Genomic DNA, 22,509 nt, shown 5'->3' on the forward strand with positions numbered 1-22,509 from the left:
AAAGGATGGAAGCGTCGACAAGAACATGGTTGTGTGTAAGCTATACAACAAGGAATTTGCGTATCACCGCAGCACATCAAGCCTCAAATATCACAAATATGCTTTTGCTACACTTAACAAACATTGCACTGCTGGACTGAAATAAATAAACAATATTTTGTTGATTAAGCTTATGTATTCAGTCATTATTCAATGGTATGCTAAAAATCCATGTGAAAAATTACTTCTCACTGTTCTCAGGTCATTTATATGCAATTAAAATGTGATTAATTTCGATTAATTAATTACATAGCCTCTAATTAATTAGATTAAAAAAATGTATCGAGTCCCGGCCCTATAAATAATATTTATATTATTCATGCTTCATGGATTCTTTTAACAACACTTGATTGTGGGTTAGTTTGATTAAATTACATTGTAAACAAAAAGCTGAGAAAATCATGTGTTTGTGTCAAAGACTACGTCTGGATCAGATTCATAACGATGAATGGAGTTTTCAAACACAGATGGAGTAGATCGAGTCAATCTACACCCCTAATGCTAGTACCGTCCTAGAGCTCGTCCTGGGTTAACATTTCATTCAGTAACATTTGGCAGTTTTGATTTATATGCTGTTTAATGTTAATGTTTGTGATAGTTTACATATGCATCTCCTTATATGTGATATCGCTTGTTTCTGCTTCTTCTTTACATGTCTTTTTACTTTTTACCTTGAGATCCAGTACTCTTTTAAAAGATGCGCCCCTGTCCACCCCGTTTTTATTTTATTTTATTTTTTTATCACAGTAAAACACAGAAAGCCAAGGATTAAAAATTAAAAAATTTAAAAAATAATTCTAGATTATTTGATCATTGTATTGGTTCAGTGTTGTTATTAACTTAAACTATTAATTAAAACTTAACACTGAAATATATTAACGTATATTAAACACAAATTAATAAAAATTACAAAAACACATACAAATTACTCAAACTAAAAATCTAAATAAAACTAAAATAACAGGTGGCTTTTATGAACCTAGTGGCTAATGTTGGAACTATGGTGAGATCATTAGATTGTGAAAAAAATGGGAAAAAAAATGAAAATTAACTGAAATATTAAAAGTATACATTTTAAAGTCAACATAAATTATATGAAAATGGGCTCCATTTACTTACTTTCGTATGGATTTCTGGCCTGAAACCCTGTTTCATTTAGAAAGCCGTGACATCGTAGAAGTTTTGTGACTGTACAGTAAAATGTGTAACGCTTCACTCTGGTCTTCAATAAAACAAAAGTCTTATGTAAAATGTATTATGTAAAATATACCTATTTGGTGAGATGTTACATTACTTGATATCTCAGAGGAAGATGCTTAGAGTAAATATTTAAAAGTTTCATCTGAGAAAAGGGTCGTGAAGCCCTGAACTGCAAAATAAAATATGCAGTAGCACTTTATTTGACAGTCCTGTTCCCCATGTACAAACTATGTACTTACTATAGTAATTGTAACACTGAACCTAAGTGTTCAGTGAAACCACTGAAAAACTAAGTGTAATCCAGCATGCTTTGTGGAAGGTTTAAAGGTTTTCCTGCGGTATCACTTTTTGGCAGTGTTTTCTGCTCAGAGAGTTTGGTTTTTAGACAGGAGCTAAAAGGCAACTGTGCATTGTTTTTGGTCTTTTTGGAAGATGCTTATGTGAGATTTGATTCCTCCTGAAGGAACTTCTCTCTGAATTGAGTTTTAGACGTACAGAAGCTGTTTAGCACAGTACAGTGGGCGGATGATTTTTGTTTTCATACCTGAGGACCTCGATGATCCCCTGCGTGTGTGAGAGTGAGAGGAGAGCTGTGAAGCATGAGGCACGTTTCATCAGATAAGACATGCTGTCAAAGTCTGATCTATGTCTCCTTCAGCACAGGAGAGGGTGTGCGCGGTGACCCGGTCACTGTGAGGGAGGGAGAGAAAGAGAGATGAGGAGACTGAGATAAACACTGCCGAACAGAGGGTCTCAGTGTAGGTGCAGAGGAGCAATCTGTGGTAAAAGGACAAGCTTTTCCACACAGGGTGGCGTAATGGCCTTTGTTTACTGAATAAAAGAATGAGGCATGTTGAGCAGTTTTTTTGCTGTGTGTGTGTGTGTGTGTGTGTGTGTGTGTGTGTGTGTGTGTGTGTGTGTGTGTGTGTGTGTGTGTGTGTGTGTGTGTGTGTGTGTGTGTGTGTGTGTGTGTGTGTGTGTGTGTGTGTGTGTGTGTGTGTGTGTGTGTGTGTGTGTGTGTGTGTGTGTGTGTTATCTATCTAAAAATTGTTATCTTATCTTAGATAACAATAATATGAAATAGAGACTAAATAGAGATGTTCTGATTTGTCTTCTACCAAAACCAGAGAAAGATTTTTTTAAGAGATTTCTATAAAATAGAGAATAATGTACGTGTTTAATTATGACATCAAAAAGAGCAATATCAGAGATTTTTAATTAGTTTGTCTCTTCAGCTCACAAGGGCTGCATTTGTTTGATCAAAACACATTAAAAACAGTAAAACTGTGAAATGCTATTACAGCTTAAAAGAACTGTTATCTATTTGAATATATTTTAAAATGTAATTTATTCCTGTTATCAAAGCTGAATTTTCAGCATCATTCCTCCAGCCTTCAGTGTCACATGATTCTTCAGAAATCATTCTGATATGATGATTTGCTGCTCAAGAAACATTTATGGTTATTATCAATGTTGAAAACAGTTGCTCTGATTCATATTTTTGGTGACATTGGATGTATGTATGTTCTTTGAAAGTTTAAAAGAACAGCATTTATTTGTAATAGAAAACCTTTGTAACATTATAAATGTTTTTACTGTTACATTTGATCAATTTAAAGCATTCTTACGTGGCACAATTTTAGCGGTAACAGTAGTCGTCTAGGATAAGGGCACGCATTAATACACACTGTGAACTTTAAATATGTGCGAAGGATAGGATTCTGCGTTTCACAGTTAAAAGGGTCAAGTGATCAAAGTTACCCAGTAGCTCCCATTTAGTATTTAATGAGGGACTGTAACATGTTTTATTCCATCCAGGGCCTGTGCTTCATTTGCCCCCTGCAGAACGAAGCCAGATCCACTTAACCAGTTGAAACACAGCAGCCTCCGGCATTGAGATCAATGCTTGTAACTAATGTACTTTATGTGGGTGCACCATTTGTTCTTAATGCAAGATTTCGCTGGTAGTTTATAAACGAATGCTTAATTGATTAGTGTGATGCCTGCATTTATTGATCATTGAGAACCCTTGTTGAAAAGCTTGCATTTGGTGAGGTTTAAATTTATAGGTCACGTTTCCACCTGGGTTTTTTTTTTTTTAACAACATTTATACACTGTGCGTGTGCGTGCGTGCGTGAGTGAGTGCGTGAGCACACGTACACGCTTGACTGAATTTGTTTTCTCTGTCAAAAATCTGAATTTTTGGTATATTCGGGGCGGATAAGGATCTTGTAATGATGAATCTAGTCTGTGATTTGTTGTGAAGTGTGCAACGGAAAACCGAAGTCTTTGTATGTGTGCTGAGTGCCGACCTTCTGTCTCAGATCAAAGTTGAATTTTCAGCATCATTCCTCCAGCCTTCAGTGTCACATGATTCTTCAGAAATCATTCTGATATGATGATTTGCTGCTCAAGAAACATTTATGGTTATTATCAATGTTGAAAACAGTTGCTCTGCTTCATATTTTTGTTGACATTGGATTTATGTATGTTCTTTGAAAGTTTAAAAGAACAGCATTTATTTGAAATAGAAAACCTTTGTAACATTATAAATGTTTTTACTGTTACATATTCGGGGCGGATAAGGATCTTGTAATGATGAATCTAGTCTGTGATTTGTTGTGAAGTGTGCAACGGAAAACTGAAGTCTTTGTATGTGTGCTGAGTGCCGACCTTCTGTCTCGTAGTGTGTGTTTGGCATTAGCTAAGCAAGCCAGTTCCCTGGAATCCAACTGTGATGAAATATGAGAGAGAGAGAGCGGTAGCATCGGGTCATGCTAATGGAAGCTTTTATCAGCTCAAAATGAAGGGTGCGACTCAAACAGAAAATGACCCTCAATGTGTGCTGACTGATATAACAATTTAACAGCACAAATAGTTGGCATGGCGTCATATTTCATCATTTTCCTCATATTTGCCCAAGCCTAAAAAGCAGTCATGTAGCGTCTTGTTCTCTAGTGAGGAATGTCTGATACGACATTACTGAGTTCTCTCGGCTCTTACAAGAGGCATCAGTGTCAAAGCCAAATTGCTACTCATCTTCATCACAAGAAGGAGAAAAAAAAGCACTCAAACCCCAGACCTGTGGCAGCTGAAGGCACTTTTCACGAATATGATACACTTTGGTGTCTCGTGACATTTGTAAAACAATTAGAGGCACAAATCACATTTACTTTTGCATTAGCTAACATATTATTACCCTAGAGCAGTAGGTTGTTTTAAAGCCCTCTGGATGCATAATTATCTTTAGTACAAGAAAATAACATTTGTAACATTCCTTTAAATTGTCACACACACAAGAAGTGACAGCATTCGGACCCTTTCTACAAAATGGCAGGAAGACATGTAAATAACCATTCAACCCTGTTAGCCCATGATATTGTTAGTTAAGTTGAAGATATAGTTGCATGATAAGTTTTTTTAAATGGTTTGTATTTATAAACTTACACTGTAAAACATTTCCCTGTAAAAAAAACAGTAATCTACTGGCAGCTGTGGTTGCCAGCATCATACTGTAAAAATACGGAGCACTGCTGTTTTTGAAATTAACAGCTAAATACCGTTTTTTCACCTACAGTAGACAACTGTAAATTAACAGTTAAATTACAGTTGTCTACTGTAGGTGAAAAAACGGTATTTAGCTGTTAATTTCAAAAACAGCAGTGCTCCGTATTTTTACAGTATGATGCTGGCAACCACAGCTGCCAGTAGATTACTGTTTTTTTACAGGGAAATGTTTTACAGTGTATGTTGTTTACAATATTATAAACTGTATGTATGTATATATATAGACATCTCAAAACCATATATATATATATGGTTATTTCAGGGTTATTTCATTAGTTAATGATTAATTAAAGCAGTCAACTAAAAGGTGACCATTGTGGTAATTAACATATGACTTTACATTATTAGTTAATATAATAAGTTATTATGGAATTAATATGTGACACATTTAATTAACAGCAATTCATATATTACTTAATATATTAATTGTTAAATGTTGATTAGTTGCTGATGCAGTAATCTTTAATAAATGGTTTAGTTTTTAACTTTTGATTATCAGTTAAGAATTATTTATTGCATATTAGTGCATCAAATCTCTATTACCAAGCTCATCTCTCTAAGAGTTGTCATGACAGAAATGTGTCAACGTGAAGTGACTTAGCCTTCTCATTTCAGAACATCTCTCCACGCCATTGCTTCAAGGGTCAGATTATGCACTCAGAAAGGACCCAAAATGGCCAGCTCTCATAGACGATAAATGATGTCTAGAATTAAAAAGTCCAAAGTCCATCTCTGTGAGACTATAAACTGCAGTGCAGATCTGGAGACTTACATTCGTGTTTGATGAAGTGAAGTTTGCCCTGTCCCTATTGAATTACTGCTTTGGTCTTGCTTTAGCTTTCTCATCTCACTGTCTGTCTTTCTATGTGATTATATTCGCTGTTTTATGATTAAAGCGTTTTCGAAGGATCTGCAGGCGGCGTGTTTTTTATTTGCTGTTAGTCAGCAAGGTTATGGAGCGGAATATAAATCCCTCCATCAGTGGTGAGATGGCAGCGCTTCATGTGCATCTGGGGGAAGACAAAGGGTTCACTGAATATGCAGCTGCCATATTAAGAGGAGAAATCACCGTGCTGCCCTCAAACGTGTGTAGGAAGTGAGGCTTTGACTGGCAGACGGCAGGTTCTTTGAGCTGTGTGTGTGTGTGTGTGTGTGTGTGTGTGTGTGTGTGTGTGTGTGTGTGTGTGTGTGTGTGTGTGTGTGTGTGTGTGTGTGTGTGTGTGCGTGTGCGTGTGCGTGTGTGTGTGAGGGGAATAAGGGGGAAAATGTAATCCCTGAGCGAGGTGCTGAATAAGCAGATATCCTCTAACCTCTGAAGGTGAAACTTAATCTCTACTTACTGACAGAGGGGCTAAATCATGGTACATTGTGTGTGTGTGTGTGTGTGTGTGTGTGTGTGTGTGTGTGTGTGTGTGTGTGTGTGTGTGTGTGTGTGTGTGTGTGTGTGTGTGTGTGTGTGTGTGTGTGTGTGTGTGTGTGTGTGTGTGTGTGTGTGTGTGTATGTGTGTGTGTGTGTGTGTTACAATCTATACAACCATTTACCCTCTTCAGTACCCAATTTCGCTCACACACAGTCCTTTACATGCACAATAATGGTTTTGCATAGTTGTGTGTGTGTGTGTGTGTGTGTGTGTGTGTGTGTGTGTGTGTGTGTGTGTGTGTGTGTGTGTGTGTGTGTGTGTGTGTGTGTGTGTGTGTGTGTGTGTGTGTGTGTGTGTAAAACATTAATAGAAATATATATATTTTTTTATTTTATATAAATGTCTTTATTTATTTAAATCACATTTAATCAATAATGTATTAAAGCTGTAATAGTTAGAAATATAATTGCAATTTAAAATTACTCTTTTCTATTGTATTATATTTTAAAATTGTATTTATTCCTATGATCAAAGCAGAATTTTCCTTCAGTCTTCAGTATGACATGATCCTTCAGAAATCATTCTGATATAATGATTTGCTGCTCAAGAAACATTTCTCATTATTATTGTCAATGTCATATTTTCTTTGTGTGCAAACCTTGATACTTTTTTCAGGTTTCTATGATGAATAAACGGTTAAAAAGAACAGCATTTATTTAAAATGGGTATCTTTTGTTACATTATTAATGTCTTTACTGTCACTATTGATCAATTTAATGTATCCTTGCTGAATAAAAGTAGCAATTTGTTTAACAGGAAAAAATCATATACACACAGTTTGGGATGTAGCTAAATAGTCACGACTGGAGATGACCAAACTGTTAAAAAAATTGCGGGGTTAAAAACAACCCAAGTTGGGTGGAAAATGGACAAACCCAGAAATTGGGTTGTTTGATCCCAATGAATGGACCCATTCAAACAACCCCATTTCTGGATTTGTCCATTTTCAACCCAACTTGGGTTTTTTTTAACCCAGCATTTTTTAGAGTGAAGGGACATTTTAAGAAGCAGTTACGCCCCTCCCTCTTCTGTTTAAATCTTTTAAGACATTTTTCCATTATTTAACAGCAACCTGTTTATTTTTGTCTGAAACTGAAATTCTGACCACAAACTCAACACACATTTCCTGCTGATTTATTATTATGTTGGCTGGCATTGACAGAGAGACTGATGCATTATTAGATGAATAACAGTGAACATTGATTTCAGATTTATCCAACTCTAAACAATGGCTGGTCGCTGTATATGTCGATCTGATGACTATTAGTAAATTGGCGGTTCTTGGCCGCAATAAGCTGCAACAGACCCCACAAAAAAACTTGTGTGTGTATGACAGTGACATGCAGAGGACTCAAGTACCACGTGATTGACCCCAGTGTCTTCTGGTATGTGGCCATACGGCACAAATAAACCTCCATCTGCCTCCTGAAATACAGCTTGTGTGTTGTGATTGTAGACTGGAGACTAACACCTCCTTCGTTCACTCCCTCATTCTCCCCCTAGCTCTCTTCAAGTGCTATCAGCCATGGTTTTGTGGATTGATGCTCTTCTGTTGGGGGATGGATTAACATCTTTATGAAGTTTCACAAAGAAATGGTTATGCCACTAAAATATTTTAGATTTATCTTCCCTCATGTCTCGTAAGATAAGAGCCTGTACCCTGAAGATGCTGTATTTATACTACACAAGTTTTATTGCTAACGTCTGTCTGTCTAATGCTCTTATTCACTTGTCCACCGGGAGCTTTGTTTACCCATTGAATAAAGTCATTGATTTTACCTGAAGCTCTGCTTTTTTAGCTGAGGGAACTCTGGATTAATAAGACTGTGAGACGCTGGGCCTCAGCAGGGAAAGATAATTCTGAATGCAAATTGCAAAATGCAACTAACCATATAATCATGTGTATACAACAGTTGTATATGCACTCTCTGTGCATTAGTAGTGGAGATTTTAGTTTTTTCAGTGACTCTTTCTGCAGGTTGCGTCATTGCACCAATAGGTGGGAATCAATTCAATCACAAGGGAATCAATTGAATCATTAATTTAACCGATTTGTTCGAAAACGCTGATTCGTTTAGAAACGAACATGTGACTCTTGTTTAGAGAATGTCTATGAGCGCTTTGAAGCTTTTGGGAGTTTTGGGTGAATAGATTTGATAGAGGAGGGACAGAAATCTCTCCTTCATCTATGTCAGTTGAAGTCATACAGGTTTTGGAATGCCAAGTTTATAAGTAAATTATGAGAGAATTATAAAAGTCATGGATGAGAAGCTGTTGGACTGTGTAAGGGCACTGGATGGACTTCTGCTGATGGCAGCCTGCATCCCTCTTCTCTTCTCTGCCCTACATATTTATATGAGGCTCGTGTCCAACTGTCATGTGCAGCTATGCTCTGTTAAACCTCTCTGTCTGTATGTGGGCCTGTCTGTGCCTCCCTGTGCAGCCTTTTCCATCCCTCCATCTCTGCGTTTCCTTTTCTTCTTTATTAATGAGTCGTGACAGGGATATCACTCTAAACAGATAAAGCGGCGTCTCTCTCAATGGTGGTCGGCTCTAGTAAACTCTGTGTTGCCACAGGCTGCCTATCCATCATGGCTTAATGTGAAATGTTGAAGTCTTCCCACTTTTCAGGACCCAATGACTCTCCCAAACACATGCCAGAGATAAAACAGACTACTCAAAACAGGAAAATAAAGCAAGAGAGAGGGACCCCTGCCATGTGGCAGCTTTTAACTAGCATTTAAAAGCTTCAGATGATTCGCATGTTCACATTTTCTTTTGACCTCCTGCAAGAGAGTCTGAAATTTTACGGCTAGTCGTTAATCTGTTTGCAATCTACTGTATTTTTCCTCTGCAGAATTATACATTTCCAAGAGAAACTTGATTTTCCAACAAGAGAAAATAAGTAGGATGCGATCCATCTAAATTATGAAAAGTGAAATTACAGGTATTAAATGTGCAGCGTGTAGTATTTATGAGGATCTATTGACAGAAATGCAATACAATATACATAACTATGTTTTCAGTGGTGTATAATGATCTTACATAATGTAGCGTTAGGTTTAATTACCTTAGAATGAGCCATTTCTATGTACATACACCTCAGCTCTCCTTACAGTGAAGTCATTATTTTGCGCAGCCATGTTTGTACAGTAGCCCTAAACAGACATACTTCTCTACAGAGCACTGATCACTCTCTGCTGTCTTAGACAATGACATCTTTGTCCTCTGTCGGCCACCGTAGCTTCTCCATGTGCTTCGAAAGGGAGGGGTGAGTGGTGGGCGGTTGCAATTCACAACCTCACCACTAGATGCCGCTACAATTTAAAAACACTAAAAAGTGCGCTTTTAAAAGTCAGTTTTGATTTCATTGTCTTTAAGAATGTATTGGGTTTACAGTAAGAATCTTGCTCTTTACGTTTAATGATATAATGTGGATAACATGGACTGTTGTGTACTTGAGTCATGTATTATGATCACAAGAAATTGGGGAAAGTCGTTCGAAATCTTTAAGCATTTAACAATTTCAAAATACTTCAAAATAAGTCTGTTTATACGTGAGCATGAACAGGTGGATATTCTGTACTTCAAACATCTAAGAATGTAACTTTTTTTTGTAATGCTAAAATTTCCTATGAAAATGCAGACTGCAATATGTCGCAAATCTATATTCAATCGGAAGGAACTTTAGAAGCGTTTTGGCAGCTGATTCGCAGCCTCCTGCTGTTCTTCCAGACTCAAGCATCCTCTCCACACTTTTTATTGAAACAAAATCCCTGCATCAGTTTTCCCCATGTTTGCTCTGTTTTGGTTGAGATGACTATCTTTAGACATTCTGATGGGTTTTTCTGTGCTTGTAAATGTACCAGCTTGAGTCTATCAGAGTAAACTAGATATACAATAGTGCTGGCAAACAGGCAGAACTTGTTGTGAAATGAATAAAACTAGAATTATGACCTTCCAAAAATGATCTAGATCTTGGAGAATAAAAACAGATTCACATTAGGCACCAAGCAGATCACACATTCATCATGCTGTAATAATGTAGGCTTTAAAGGCACTTCCACGGCTCCTTCAGCCCTGCAGTGAATCTCAGAGCAAATATAGAAGAGCCTTTTGTGCTTCAAAAATCTTGTATTGATTCTAATTGAAATCTGCTGAAAATATTTGAAACATTCACTTTGCATGCACAACAAGCGTGGTATGAAGAACAGGATTTGTCCGTTATCCTTGAGTATAAAGACACAAAAAGAGTAGTTCAATTCTGAAAGCATCTTACTGACCACAAGAAAACAGGATTATATCATTATTTTAACCTCGGACAAAGTCAAACTTGACCGATAGGAAATTGAAAATCACATTGACCAGGTAGACTCAAAATTGAGACAAAGCTGCATGCCCTGACTAAATGTTTAAAGTTTAATGAAAACCTTGAAATGCAATTCAACAATATTAAACAGGCATGTCAGAAATGTGACAGCACACTGAACGATGAAAAAGGACCAACCGCACAGTATGTCTCTGCTTGCCATTAACTGATTCTCTCTCTCTGTGTTTCTCTCTCAGGAGGCCTTCATCACCGGCCTGCTGCCTGAAACAACATATTCTGTTACTGTGGCAGCGTACACCACTAAAGGAGACGGAGCACGGAGCAAAGCCAAAGTAGTGACCACGACTGGGGCAGGTGAGAGTGTGTTTAAAGGTCAGTTCACCCAAAAATCATATCATTTATTCACCCTCAAGCCATCCTAGGTGTATATAACTTTCTTCTTTCAGCCAAACACAATCAGAGTTATATTAAAAAATATGCTGGCTCTTCCAAGCTTTATAATGGGGAGTATATACTAACTTAAATTTGAAAGGGTTAGTTCGCCCAAAAATAAAATTGATGTCATTAATGACTCACCCTAATGTCGTTCCACACCCGTAAGACCTCCGTTCATCTTCAGACACACAGTTTAAGATATTTTAGATTTAGTCCGACAGCGTATCTAAGTGTATGCACACTATACTGTCCATGCCCATGTCACAGTAGTTCAAACGGCAGTGATTCAGTGAATCGATCAGTGATTCGAATTGCCAATGTCATGTGATTTCAGAAGTTTGGATCACGTGTCAAACTGCCAAACTGCTGAAATCACCTGACATTGGCAATCCGAATTATTGATCTATTCACTGATTCAATGCCGTTTGAATCTTTATTTGAAGTTTGAAAACAAACGCGGAATGGAAGACAATGCTGAATAAAGTCGTAGTTTTTGTTATTTTCGGACCAAAATGTATTTTCGGTGCTTCAAGAGATTCTAATGAACTAACTGATGTCGCATATGGACTACTTTGATGATGTTTTTATTCCCTTTCTGGACATGGACAGTAAAGTGTGCATGACTGCATATGCTCTGGGACTAAAATATAAAATTTCTTAAACTGTGTTCTGAAGATGAATGGAGGTCTTTTGGGTGTGGAACGACATTAGGGTGAGTCATTAATGACATCAATTTCATTTTAGGGTGAAAAAAAAGTACCTCCATGCACCATCAAAGTATTAAATATGGCTCCAGGGAGTTAATAAAGCCCTTCTGAAGTTAAGCCATGTGTTTTTGTATGAAAAATATCCATATTTATAACTTATTCTATAAATTGAATACATTTATAACTTAAACTATAATCACTGGCTTCCTATAACGGCTGTTCGTGAGATGAGTTCCGGTGGAAAAGTGACCTTTGACCCGACACATGACGTAGGATGTAGGAGTGGCGTAAATGAGAGTGAGAGTCGACATCTCTCATGGTTCAAACAAATAGAGATGGGTAACAAACTCAAGCTCCTCCCACATTTCTCTTTAATAATCCTTGTTTTAGACCCTTTTATCCGTGAGCGGTGTTTTGTTTTTGTTAAAGCCGTATGGATTACATTTATGATGGATGTGTGCACTTTTTAAGCTTCACAATCTAAGGTACAATTCATTCACATTATAAAGCTTAGAAGAGCCAGGATATTTTTTAACTCTGATTGTGTTTGGATGAAAGAATAAACCCATATACACCTAGGATGGCTTGAGGGTGAATAAATTATGGGATAATTTTCATTTTTGGGTGAACTAACCTTTTTAAGTGCATTTAGAATTTTCAAAGGTAAAAAGTTACAGCATGAACTTCCAGCCAACAGTGACCTACACTATCACTATAATCTACTATCACTCTATATCACTATAGAGCGGTGTGTCCCCTCTCCCTCTCCCCCTCCCTCTGATTTGAGGTTGCCAGATAGGCTGCAGGATCCAGCAGGAATGTTTTTAGCTGCAGCTGTGCTAACTAGAGCAGAGCTGGCAACCCAGATGCCAAAACACTACTGACTTCGTGATTGGTATATAGGTGGAGGGTGGCGCTTCAGTTTTCGGCATCTCAGAGTGACTTGATTCACAGTAAATTTAAAAAGTCATATCTCAATATCTATTTTATTTCTCATGCAGCCCTACACCAAAATGCCACACATAAATAAAACTGTGATTACTTAGCCATGACTGACAAAATGATGAATAATCTGAAGGATATCTCTAATTTCTGTCACTGGCAGTTCCAGGCAAGCCCACCATGATCATCAGCACCACCATCGGAAACACAGCTCTGATCCAGTGGCAGCCCCCTAAAGAGATGGTGGGCGAACTGATGGGCTATAGACTCCGCTACAAGCGTGAAGAGGAGGAGACCTACACCACCCGTGACTTCAGACGCATCGACGACCACTTCACCGTCACCGGCCTGCACAAGGGTGCCACCTATATTTTCAAGCTCTGCGCCAAGAACCGTGCAGGAAACGGGGAAGAGTACAGCAAAGAGATCAGCACCCCGGACGACGTCCCCAGCAGCTACCCACAAAACCTCAGAGTCGTGGGCCTGACGACCACCACTACTAAACTGGCCTGGGACCCCCCGCCGCTGCCAGAGAGGAACGGGAAAATCATACGCTACGTGGTGGTGTACCGTGACATCAACAGCCATCAGAACCAGACCAATGGTACCGCGGAGACCCAAATGACCATCCAGGGTCTACAGCCCGACACCACCTATGACATCCGAGTGAGAGCGTTCACGGGGAAAGGAGGGGGTCCGATAAGCCCCAGCATACAGAGCAGAACTATGTCTACCTCCATGCCTGGTGAGTTATTAAAAGAGCTCCAAATAAGTCCATATTCGTTATTCATTCTTGAGCATCTGCGTGTCCAACAATGTAGATGAAACTGCTCTAAAATACTCTTGCACCGATGTTCGGAGGTGACTGTGCCATTATTGGGGCTTTAACATCATAACAAAAAGAGTGTTTCAGTTGAACTGTGAGTTTGAACTGAATTGTGCAGTCTGAATTGAATGTGATGAGAAAAAAAGATCTGCAAAAGATAACAAAGACATCTTTTTTTCTCGCTGGTTACACATACTGCAGATAGTCTGATTCAGGAATGATTGAATGACTCTAATAAGCTGGTCTATTCAATTAATAAATGTCAAAAAGACTCACAAATCAGACCTCAAAAGCTCAAAAGTTTGTTTGCTGGCTTCCATGGCTACCCTATGCTGTGTTTTCCGCCACTGCCAACATGTGGAGTCGAAATACTTTTGGCGGCGTGCGGTATCGCAGAGACCAAAACACAAACAGACATTCCGACACGGAACACACATCTCTAAGTAGAATAATTGGCTGTTGCATTGGTTTTCTGACAAACAAGTAGGTGAATGTAGGATGTTTCCTACATATCTTCAAGCATATTTAGTTATTTTTATGCCTTAGTAAAGTGAAAAACTAACATACAGCACCATTAATAGAATTATTAAGGAAACAAAATTGGAATTCAAATCAAAAATCAATCTCAATGTTAGCCTGGATGCCAGCTGAACTCAGCCCCGCCCACAACATTTGATCAACAATCCTTAAATAATTTTTTTACAACACTGGCAAAGATCGTTTACACTCATCTTTTTCTTCTAACGTTACTTATTCCAGCATGCGTGCAGACAGGGTTGCCAAGTTTTTGCAACAAAACCTGCAAACTGTTAGCCCAAAAGAAGCTCAATAGCTTTTCAGGGGTGGGGGTTCTCCGGAAAAAAAATGCCGTTTAGGAGGTAAAATGTGTGTTATTTTTGCAAGGCTGCATTTCATAATTGTGGTCACTTCAGACTTGACAACACAGTGAAGTTGAGTTCTGTTGACATTTGACAACTAACGTAATGCGTCGCTTCGTTGCCCTGATTGGTTGTCGGTCCATCCAATTGATGTCTTTCCTGGTTGGGTTGAAACACGCCCAATAATCACAGGCCAATGGAGCAGTTTCAGACTCATATTCTCCGATTCGCCGAATCTCAGGAGATTAAATGGAGGGATATGTTATGTTTTGTTTAAGAATCAACTTGTCTCAGGTGTTTCTGCCTTATTTAATTTGGAGAATTTAAAATTTGCAGATTGTTGTCAAGTTGTTGACATAATTTGATCATATGAGAATTTGATATGAAATGTGTCAGACATTGAGATCTCTTCTGAATTTTTATGTAATGTTAGTATCATTATGTACTATTATAGTTTTTGTTAATATTTTGTTACTTTTTTGCATTTTTTTTTCTTTTTTATAAAAATGAGAAATTATGACTTGGATACTGCTAAAAAATAATTAGTTAATGTTTATTTTTAATTTCAAGTAATGAAAGTGGGTTTTAATGTTTTAGTGAGTGCTAGAGAGTTTTTTTCTAAGGAGATTTGAGAGAAAAAACATCAATCAACAACAATCTTATTGCTGTTCAGAAAACCATCTTCAACATTAAAGAGATTTGTGGTTTTTCTTTGCTAATGGTTTGGTCCAATGAGATTCCGCTGTGGGAGGAGCTACCCAGTGCAGTGTGATAAAAATAGACCCAAGTGGCTGAAACAATGCCTTGTCCCATGATCCTGTGTACAGTCACTGCCTTTAGGGCAAACTCTTTAAGGAACTTGGACAAGATTTGATTCAGTGCATTCAAATACTGATGGATGATGTCAGTTCCCACCCCAAAACCAATCAATGTTTCTGTTAAAAATATTACATTGTGGAAGTAATGTGTTTTGTTATTGTCATATTACGTTCTTTGTTTCGCTAAAAGATCCAGACACTGCCACTTCGCATTTCTCTGTTTGTCAGTTTGTCTCGTAACACGTTCATTGAAAAACTCTCACACAGAGCAGATGGTTGGAGACGTATGGCTTGTGAATTGCAGTCGCTGCAAAACTCCACATACGGCTTGTCTTATGCTAGAAACATTAAAGGCTTACTTCCCCCTTATGTTGTTTCTAAACGTATACGTTTTTTTTTCTTCCATTGAACATATGGACTACCTTTATGTTATTTTTGGAGCTCAACAACATCCGTTCCCATTTAGTTTCATTTCCTTTTTGTGCTTCACAGAATATTGTAGAGCAGGTTTACGACTAGGTCTGTTGTGATTATCAATTAAATGTAAGATCTTGATTATTTGATCTTGAGATATAATTTTGGGGGTTAAAATAATAAGGGAAATTTAAGCACATAAACAAATTTCAATCGAGGAATAATGTGAGTAATGGTCTGTTATGGGTGAGGAAAATTTTTCCAATTTTATTGCATCATGCCAAACAATCTTGGTCCTTAGAGTTTCATGTTTCTATTTTATTTTATTTTATTTTATTTTATTTTATTTTATTTTATTTTATTTTATTTTATTTTATTTTATTTTATTTTATTTTATTTTATTTTATTTTATTTTATTTTATTTTATTTTATTTGAAAAAAATATGGACCTATTAAGTTGTTTATCAATAAAATAAAAATATATAGTATTAGGCTTACATTGAAGGTGACACAACCAAAACAGACAATTAAAGCCTTCATTGCAAATATTTGTGTGAGAATTAATCATTTTGAATGCCAAGGCTGACTATATAATGACAGGATATACATTTTTGATTGACCTATCCCTTTAAATATGTCTGCTGAGATGGCGTCTCTTTCATTTCTCTGTGCTCTGACTTCTCAGCTTCCCTATAGTATAACCCATATGCAGAGAGCAGATAGTTGGCTTTGATTTTTGATGTGCCGTTTGAGATGGTGTTAAGATGTTATCGTGTACTGCTGTCTCAAACTGCATGTTAATCAGTGCAGTGATGCGGTTCCTCTGTCAATCACCGAGCCGGTCTGGAAAGAGATGGGGTGAGGAGTCTGTGGCAGGCAGTAACTCTTTTATTCTCACCTCCTCTACAGAGTTCACGAAAAACTTTGGTGTGAAAGCTGTAATGAAGACCTCTGTCCTGCTCACGTGGGAGGTGCCGGAAACCTACAAGTCTCAAGTGCCTTTCAAGGTGCCTTTTCCCTTTCATTCCACAGTTGTGAAGTAGAAAATGCAGTGTAAAATGAGTCTCGTTGTGTGATTGAGTTAATATGTGCTCCCCCTGCTGCCAGATCCTGTATAACCAGCAGAGCGTTGAGGTGCAGGGCGACCTGAAGAGGAAGTTGATCACGCGGCTACAGCCGGACACCGATTACTCATTCGTGCTGATGAGCCGAGGGAACAGCGCCGGCGGACTGCAGCAGCAGGTCTCCATCCGCACCGCCCCAGACCTGTTCACCACCAAACCAGCCCACCTTAAACAAGATCCAGAGGAGGGTGGCAAACTCACCATCACACTGTCCAAAGTGCAAAACAGCGCACTCGTCAGGTCAGTCAGAGAAATGGCGCAATAAAATTGGCAACAAATCTTGTGCAGCCATCAACACTTCTGTGGTCATGATTCATTTTTTCATGATTCATAAGTTTGCTTGCTTTCAGTAACAGGGCTCGACATTAACGCTTGTCCGGGATAGATAGATTAGATTTTTTGAAGGGGCAAGTGAAAGAGAATTTTATTTGCACGACCGGACAAGTATCATGGTTAAAATATCAATACCAAAAAATAACTCGGGAATCACCAAAATGCAAGAATGATTCTGCCTTAATTTAGAGTAAGTGGCGACCAAAAGTGGATAATAATTTATAATGCATAATAACCTGACGGTAACACAAAGTTGCGCTGTTCATGCTTGCTCAGAAATTGAAACACATGAGCGCCGCTCACACAGACAGTTAAGCAACATGACACGGACAGGAGTCCTTCCTGAATACCATCGTGATTAAAAATGTGAATTGAATTCAGTTGAATCAAACATTCAGTGACCTATTCGTAAACGAATGCCTCCGTTTTGAATGAATCAGCCATTTCAACGAATCGACTCAATGATTCACTCATTAAGATGTCACCTGCTGCCTCTTACTGGAGGTTTAGTTTCATGTTTAAACATTCTTTCCAACATTTCTTATTTGTATATTCAAAAAAATATTTATATTATAATTTACATTATATAATTACATAATGCATTTTTTCCATACAAGCACAATTTTTACTTGGACAAGTGTGTGACAGATTAACTTGAACAAGCTTAATGTCGAGACCTGAATAAAATAATAATAATCTTTTGAACAACAATTATTATGTAGTCATATAGAATGGAGGACATTTTTTTTTTTTTTTGAGTGAAGAGTTGCTGAGTTTCAGTGCAGTATGTGACATTGCTAGGCTATGAATACATAAATAAATATGAGATGAGCACACAGTTTGTTCCACTGAAATGCATTACAACTCTGCACTCCGACCACTTCGAGTTTCAATACATATAGTGTTTATTTTTATTTAGTGCTATTATCAACATAGTACCTTGCATTGTAGCTACAGGAATAATGATGATTATTGATATGTATTTTATTAAATCTGCTAAATAAATTCTGCTGCCGTTGAGATTATCAGTCCCCCAGGTTTTCAATTCATCGCGTAACTTAGTTTAGCTTCTTTTTCTCACTTGGCTGGCAGATTTCTTGTTGTTTACGCTTCATTTAATTTGCAAAAAATTGCATTCTTTATAAAAAGGAATATTTGGGCTACTATGAAAACCAGCATTTTTTTGCATTGCTAACTAATGATCAGTAAAAGCAGAGATAGATCGTTCTTACATGACGTGCATCACATATGGGCTACATTAAATGCTCTGGTAAGAGACAGAGAAAAAAATAACGTTAACTTTTGCATTGACTGACATTTGACACCAAAGTAAAAGCAACCATTTACTGCTTATTACTGCTTATCTGCCTGCAGGCTACTCAGTCGCAGCATTAGTGCTTTTATTCCTCATGTTTATCTTAAAACACAAATGACACGTGTTGGATCTCAAGGAGATGTTTGCCGGAGTCTCAGAGTTCAGCTAGCGCACACATGCAAGAATCCTGTTCCTCTTTGGGCAAGTATTGGACCGTTGTGCTTTAGCAAGACTGAGGCCATCCGAGGTTAATACTCAAACACATCCCATCCCAGCTCAGAGGAGTCATCTCACATGGGTTTAGTCCACTGCAGCGAGCTGGATTTGCCGTAATGCAGTGCAGTCTGAGCTGGCTGAACTCTGAAAATACCCACACTGCCCGCAGGATCAGTTCTGACCAAATACAGCTCAGAAATCCTTTAATTAGAAATTAGCGAACATATTTCCTCATCAAAGCCAAAGCGAGATTGTTAGAGGCAGTTACATCAGACATTATCGACATCACACATATCAAACAATGCTCTTGCTCAGTCTTGGCATGAGAGCGTGGAAATTACTCAATTGTTAATCATGGGATTCAAGTGTTTGTTTCAGCCATTGAATGAGCCACGGGCTGCGCGGCTGCCACAAAATTATTTAGAAATGCTATCGGATGGATGGATGGATGGATGGATGGATGGATGGATGGATGGATGGATGGATGGATGGATGGATGGATGGATGGATGGATGGATGGATGGATGGATGGATGGATGGATGGATGGATGGATGGATGGATGGATAGATAGATAGATAGATAGATAGATAGATAGATAGATAGATAGATAGATAGATAGATAGATAGATAGATAGATAGATAGATAGATAGATAGATAGATAGATAGATAGATAGATAGATAGATAGATAGATAGATAGATAGGAACTTTTTACTATAATGACGTGTGTGTGTGTATGTTTTCCTCTTAGGTGGTTTTATATAGCAGTGGTACCAGTAACTACATCAACTCTACGCCGCTGGGAAAACCCAGAGGATATGGATCTGGATGAGGTGAGTGTGTGTTTTTCATGATCAGATGCAAATAGCTTAAACAGATGTCTCACTCTCTGTTACCTTATTCATGTTATCAGTCATACATGAGGCCTGTGATATACGGTGTCTTATCTAGACGTTACAGCCTGTTAGTGTTTGTTGTTATTTTTCACCTCTTTTTACCTTCTCAGTTTTTTCTGCATCTCTGCAGCAGCTGTTGAGACACGCAGGCACTTTGTTGGCTCTTAAAAAGCTTCTCTTGGCATTTTTGCTTTTTTATTATTACTACTGAGCTTCCTGGCTCTAGCACAGTTCTGCTTTCTCATGAGTTTGCTTGCTTTCAATAAACTATTGTCTGCAAAATAGGCAAAACTTTTCAGGTGCTGCATACTGAATATCAAAACGCAACGGCGCTGTAAAAATCACATTGGTGTCACCAGTGTTTTGAAACAGCCCATTTTCATGCAGCCGTTCTCCCCCGAGTTGCCCCTTATTTATGAGCGTTGCCGAGTCAAATGAGAGTTGTATTATTGGATCCCGTGTTGTGCTGGTGTTTATCACTGCGCTGATATTATGCCTGCTGTCCCGCTGCAGTCCTCATTCTCTCTGCCGCTAGACCCCATTTGTTCAGCTCCAATCCTGTGGCCTTGGATTTGATTCAGTCTCGACCAAATGTGCTTTACTAAAGCTAAAGAAGCAGGATATTATGTTAGTGGAGAGAAAGAAAAAGCGAAAAGGTGAGGGATGGAGAAACAGAGAAAGGGGTCTATAAAGAGACAGATAAAGCTTTTCGAGATTGTGTGTATGTCATTTTGAACTAATGATGCCTCTGACTGAAGCACCCGAGGCTGATTCTGACCTCTGACCTCTGGATCACAGTCCGGCTATTTCATGGACTGAAAATGCCAATCAGAATAGACTTAAAGTTGTGCTGGTCAATATATATATATATATATATATATATATATATATATATATATATATATATATATATATATATATATATATATATATATATATATATATATATATATATATATATATATATATATATATATATATATATATACAGTGTTGCCACAGTTACTTTGAAAAAGTAATCTGATTACTGATTACTCCTTTAAAAAGTAACTTAGTTACTTTACAGATTACTTGATTTTAAAAAGTAACTAAGTTAGATTACAAGTTACTTTATTAGTTACATTCAGCAGTTGCCGACAACACCCCTGCCGTCTCAAAATAGAAATGACAACCGTTTTTGGCAACACACTTTATTGCATTTATGCCCGAGACTGACGGCCCCGACTTTTTTACGCCCCCTTTTTTAGGCTTCTCCTTCGTTTTATATTTATTTTAATAATTAAAATGAACAATGAGATGTGCTGGTGGAAACAACATGAGACCATGATAGCTTGCGCCACTGTCAAGATATGGCTTGCGCAGGGTTAAAGAGTCCGTTTCTTCAGTGCAGCTGCTAGAGTTATGGCCTTTTTACTACTGGTTCCTTCATTCATTTTCTCTGACCAGGTATCTATCTGATTGCGAAATGACCAGGAGTAGGCCTAATGCCTCCCGAGAGTCTTTCGAGACGTATTTAATTCCGATCACTCAAACAAACCAATTCAGAAGGTGTATGAAAGCATTTCAAACTAAACCGGACAAATGTAAATATATCTGGTTGTTTAAACCACATGTGTAAATTTTACTCCTGGCAAATAATTAAAAAATAAATGTGTGAGAGCTTGTTTTGTTGTAGTCAGATAGATATGACGGTGCTACTGCAACATCGCTGCAAATGAATAAAGCAAGCCAACGCATATGGCCGTAAATGAAACTTTAAAATAAGTCACACAAAACACAATCATCTTCAATATAAATTAATGAGACTAATGATCTTACCAGTGCTTAGGTCACTCTCTCTCTCATATTGCGATCTTTGAATTTGAAATGGGCTGCTGAATAAAATGCTGGAATCTTTTGCTTTGATGTGAACTCCGTTAAATGAGCATATACCGCGGGAATTGAAGATCGGATTCATATTAATTTTGCTGAAGTGTAAGGTAGGCTATAAGACAACCTGCATGTACTTTTTTTTTGTTTGTTTAGATTGTGTAGCCCGTTTCGGGTTTTTTGAGCGCCGTTGCGAGCAGTAGGCTAATCTATCAGCCTGCCTCGGCTAGTCAGAAATGCCTTTGTGGTGGTATAATAACTAGCCTACTTTGTTTTTAATGTCAAAGTAGTTATATTTCGTTTCGTTTATTTTTTAAGTTCATTTAGAAAAATGTTTAGAGCAAATTTTGTTTGTTAAATTAAAGTTTTAATTTTTTTATGTGACGACCCAGTGAGTTAACCGCATGTTTAATAGCCTAGTCTCTCAAACCAACTCTTGAATTGTCTTGCCTATATAAACTTTAATTTAACAAACAAAAAATTGCTCTGAACATTTTCTAAATTAGGATAATAAAAAAACGAAACGAAAAATAACTACTTTGACATTAAAAACAAAACTGAACTATTTTAATGGCTGCAACAATGTAAAAAGTAAAATAAATAAATAAAAAACACGGCTCCAGCCCCCAGGCTGAGAATTTTGATAAGCTGTCGTTTTTAACTATGGAAAATTACTAAAATAGTAACTCACAGTGACTTGGATAAGTAACTTTAATCTGATTACTGGTTTGGAAATAGTAACGCGTTAGATTACTCGTTACTGGAAAAAAGTAGTCAGATTAGAGTAACGCGTTACTATGTAACGCGTTACTGGCATCACTGTATATATATACACATATACACTATCTTTCAAAAGTTTGGAGTTGATGATATTATTATTGATACATATTTTTGAAAAGATCGCGGATCGCGTGTCAAACTGCTGAATTTACGTGACATTGGCGATCCGAATCATGAATCAATCCGCTGATTCATAACCGTTTGAATCTTTATTTGAGGTTTGAAAACAAACGCGGAGAAGACAATGCTGAATAAAGTAGTTTTTGCTATTTTTGGACCAAAATGTATTTTCGATGCTTCAAGAGATTCTAATGAACTAACTGATGTCACATATGGACTACTGTGATGATGTTTTTATTCCCTTTCTGGACATGGACAGTATAGTGTGCATACACTTA

The 22,509-nt window shown here is 37.6% G+C and overlaps 1 protein-coding gene across 1 annotated transcript in view; it reads left to right on the forward strand.

The window, feature by feature from the left end:
* ptprfa (protein tyrosine phosphatase receptor type Fa) overlaps positions 1–22,509 on the forward strand; it is a 246,360-nt gene that overhangs the window by 188,471 nt on the left and 35,380 nt on the right. The window contains exons 15-19 of the mRNA XM_067458880.1: positions 10,795–10,912; positions 12,806–13,387; positions 16,488–16,585; positions 16,686–16,942; positions 19,318–19,399. Coding sequence (XP_067314981.1) covers positions 10,795–10,912; positions 12,806–13,387; positions 16,488–16,585; positions 16,686–16,942; positions 19,318–19,399 — 1,137 coding nt within the window. The remainder of the gene's footprint in view (positions 1–10,794; positions 10,913–12,805; positions 13,388–16,487; positions 16,586–16,685; positions 16,943–19,317; positions 19,400–22,509) is intronic.

Source organism: Pseudorasbora parva, chromosome 12 (genome assembly GCF_024679245.1).
Source record: "Pseudorasbora parva isolate DD20220531a chromosome 12, ASM2467924v1, whole genome shotgun sequence".
Lineage (NCBI taxonomy): Eukaryota > Metazoa > Chordata > Actinopteri > Cypriniformes > Gobionidae > Pseudorasbora > Pseudorasbora parva.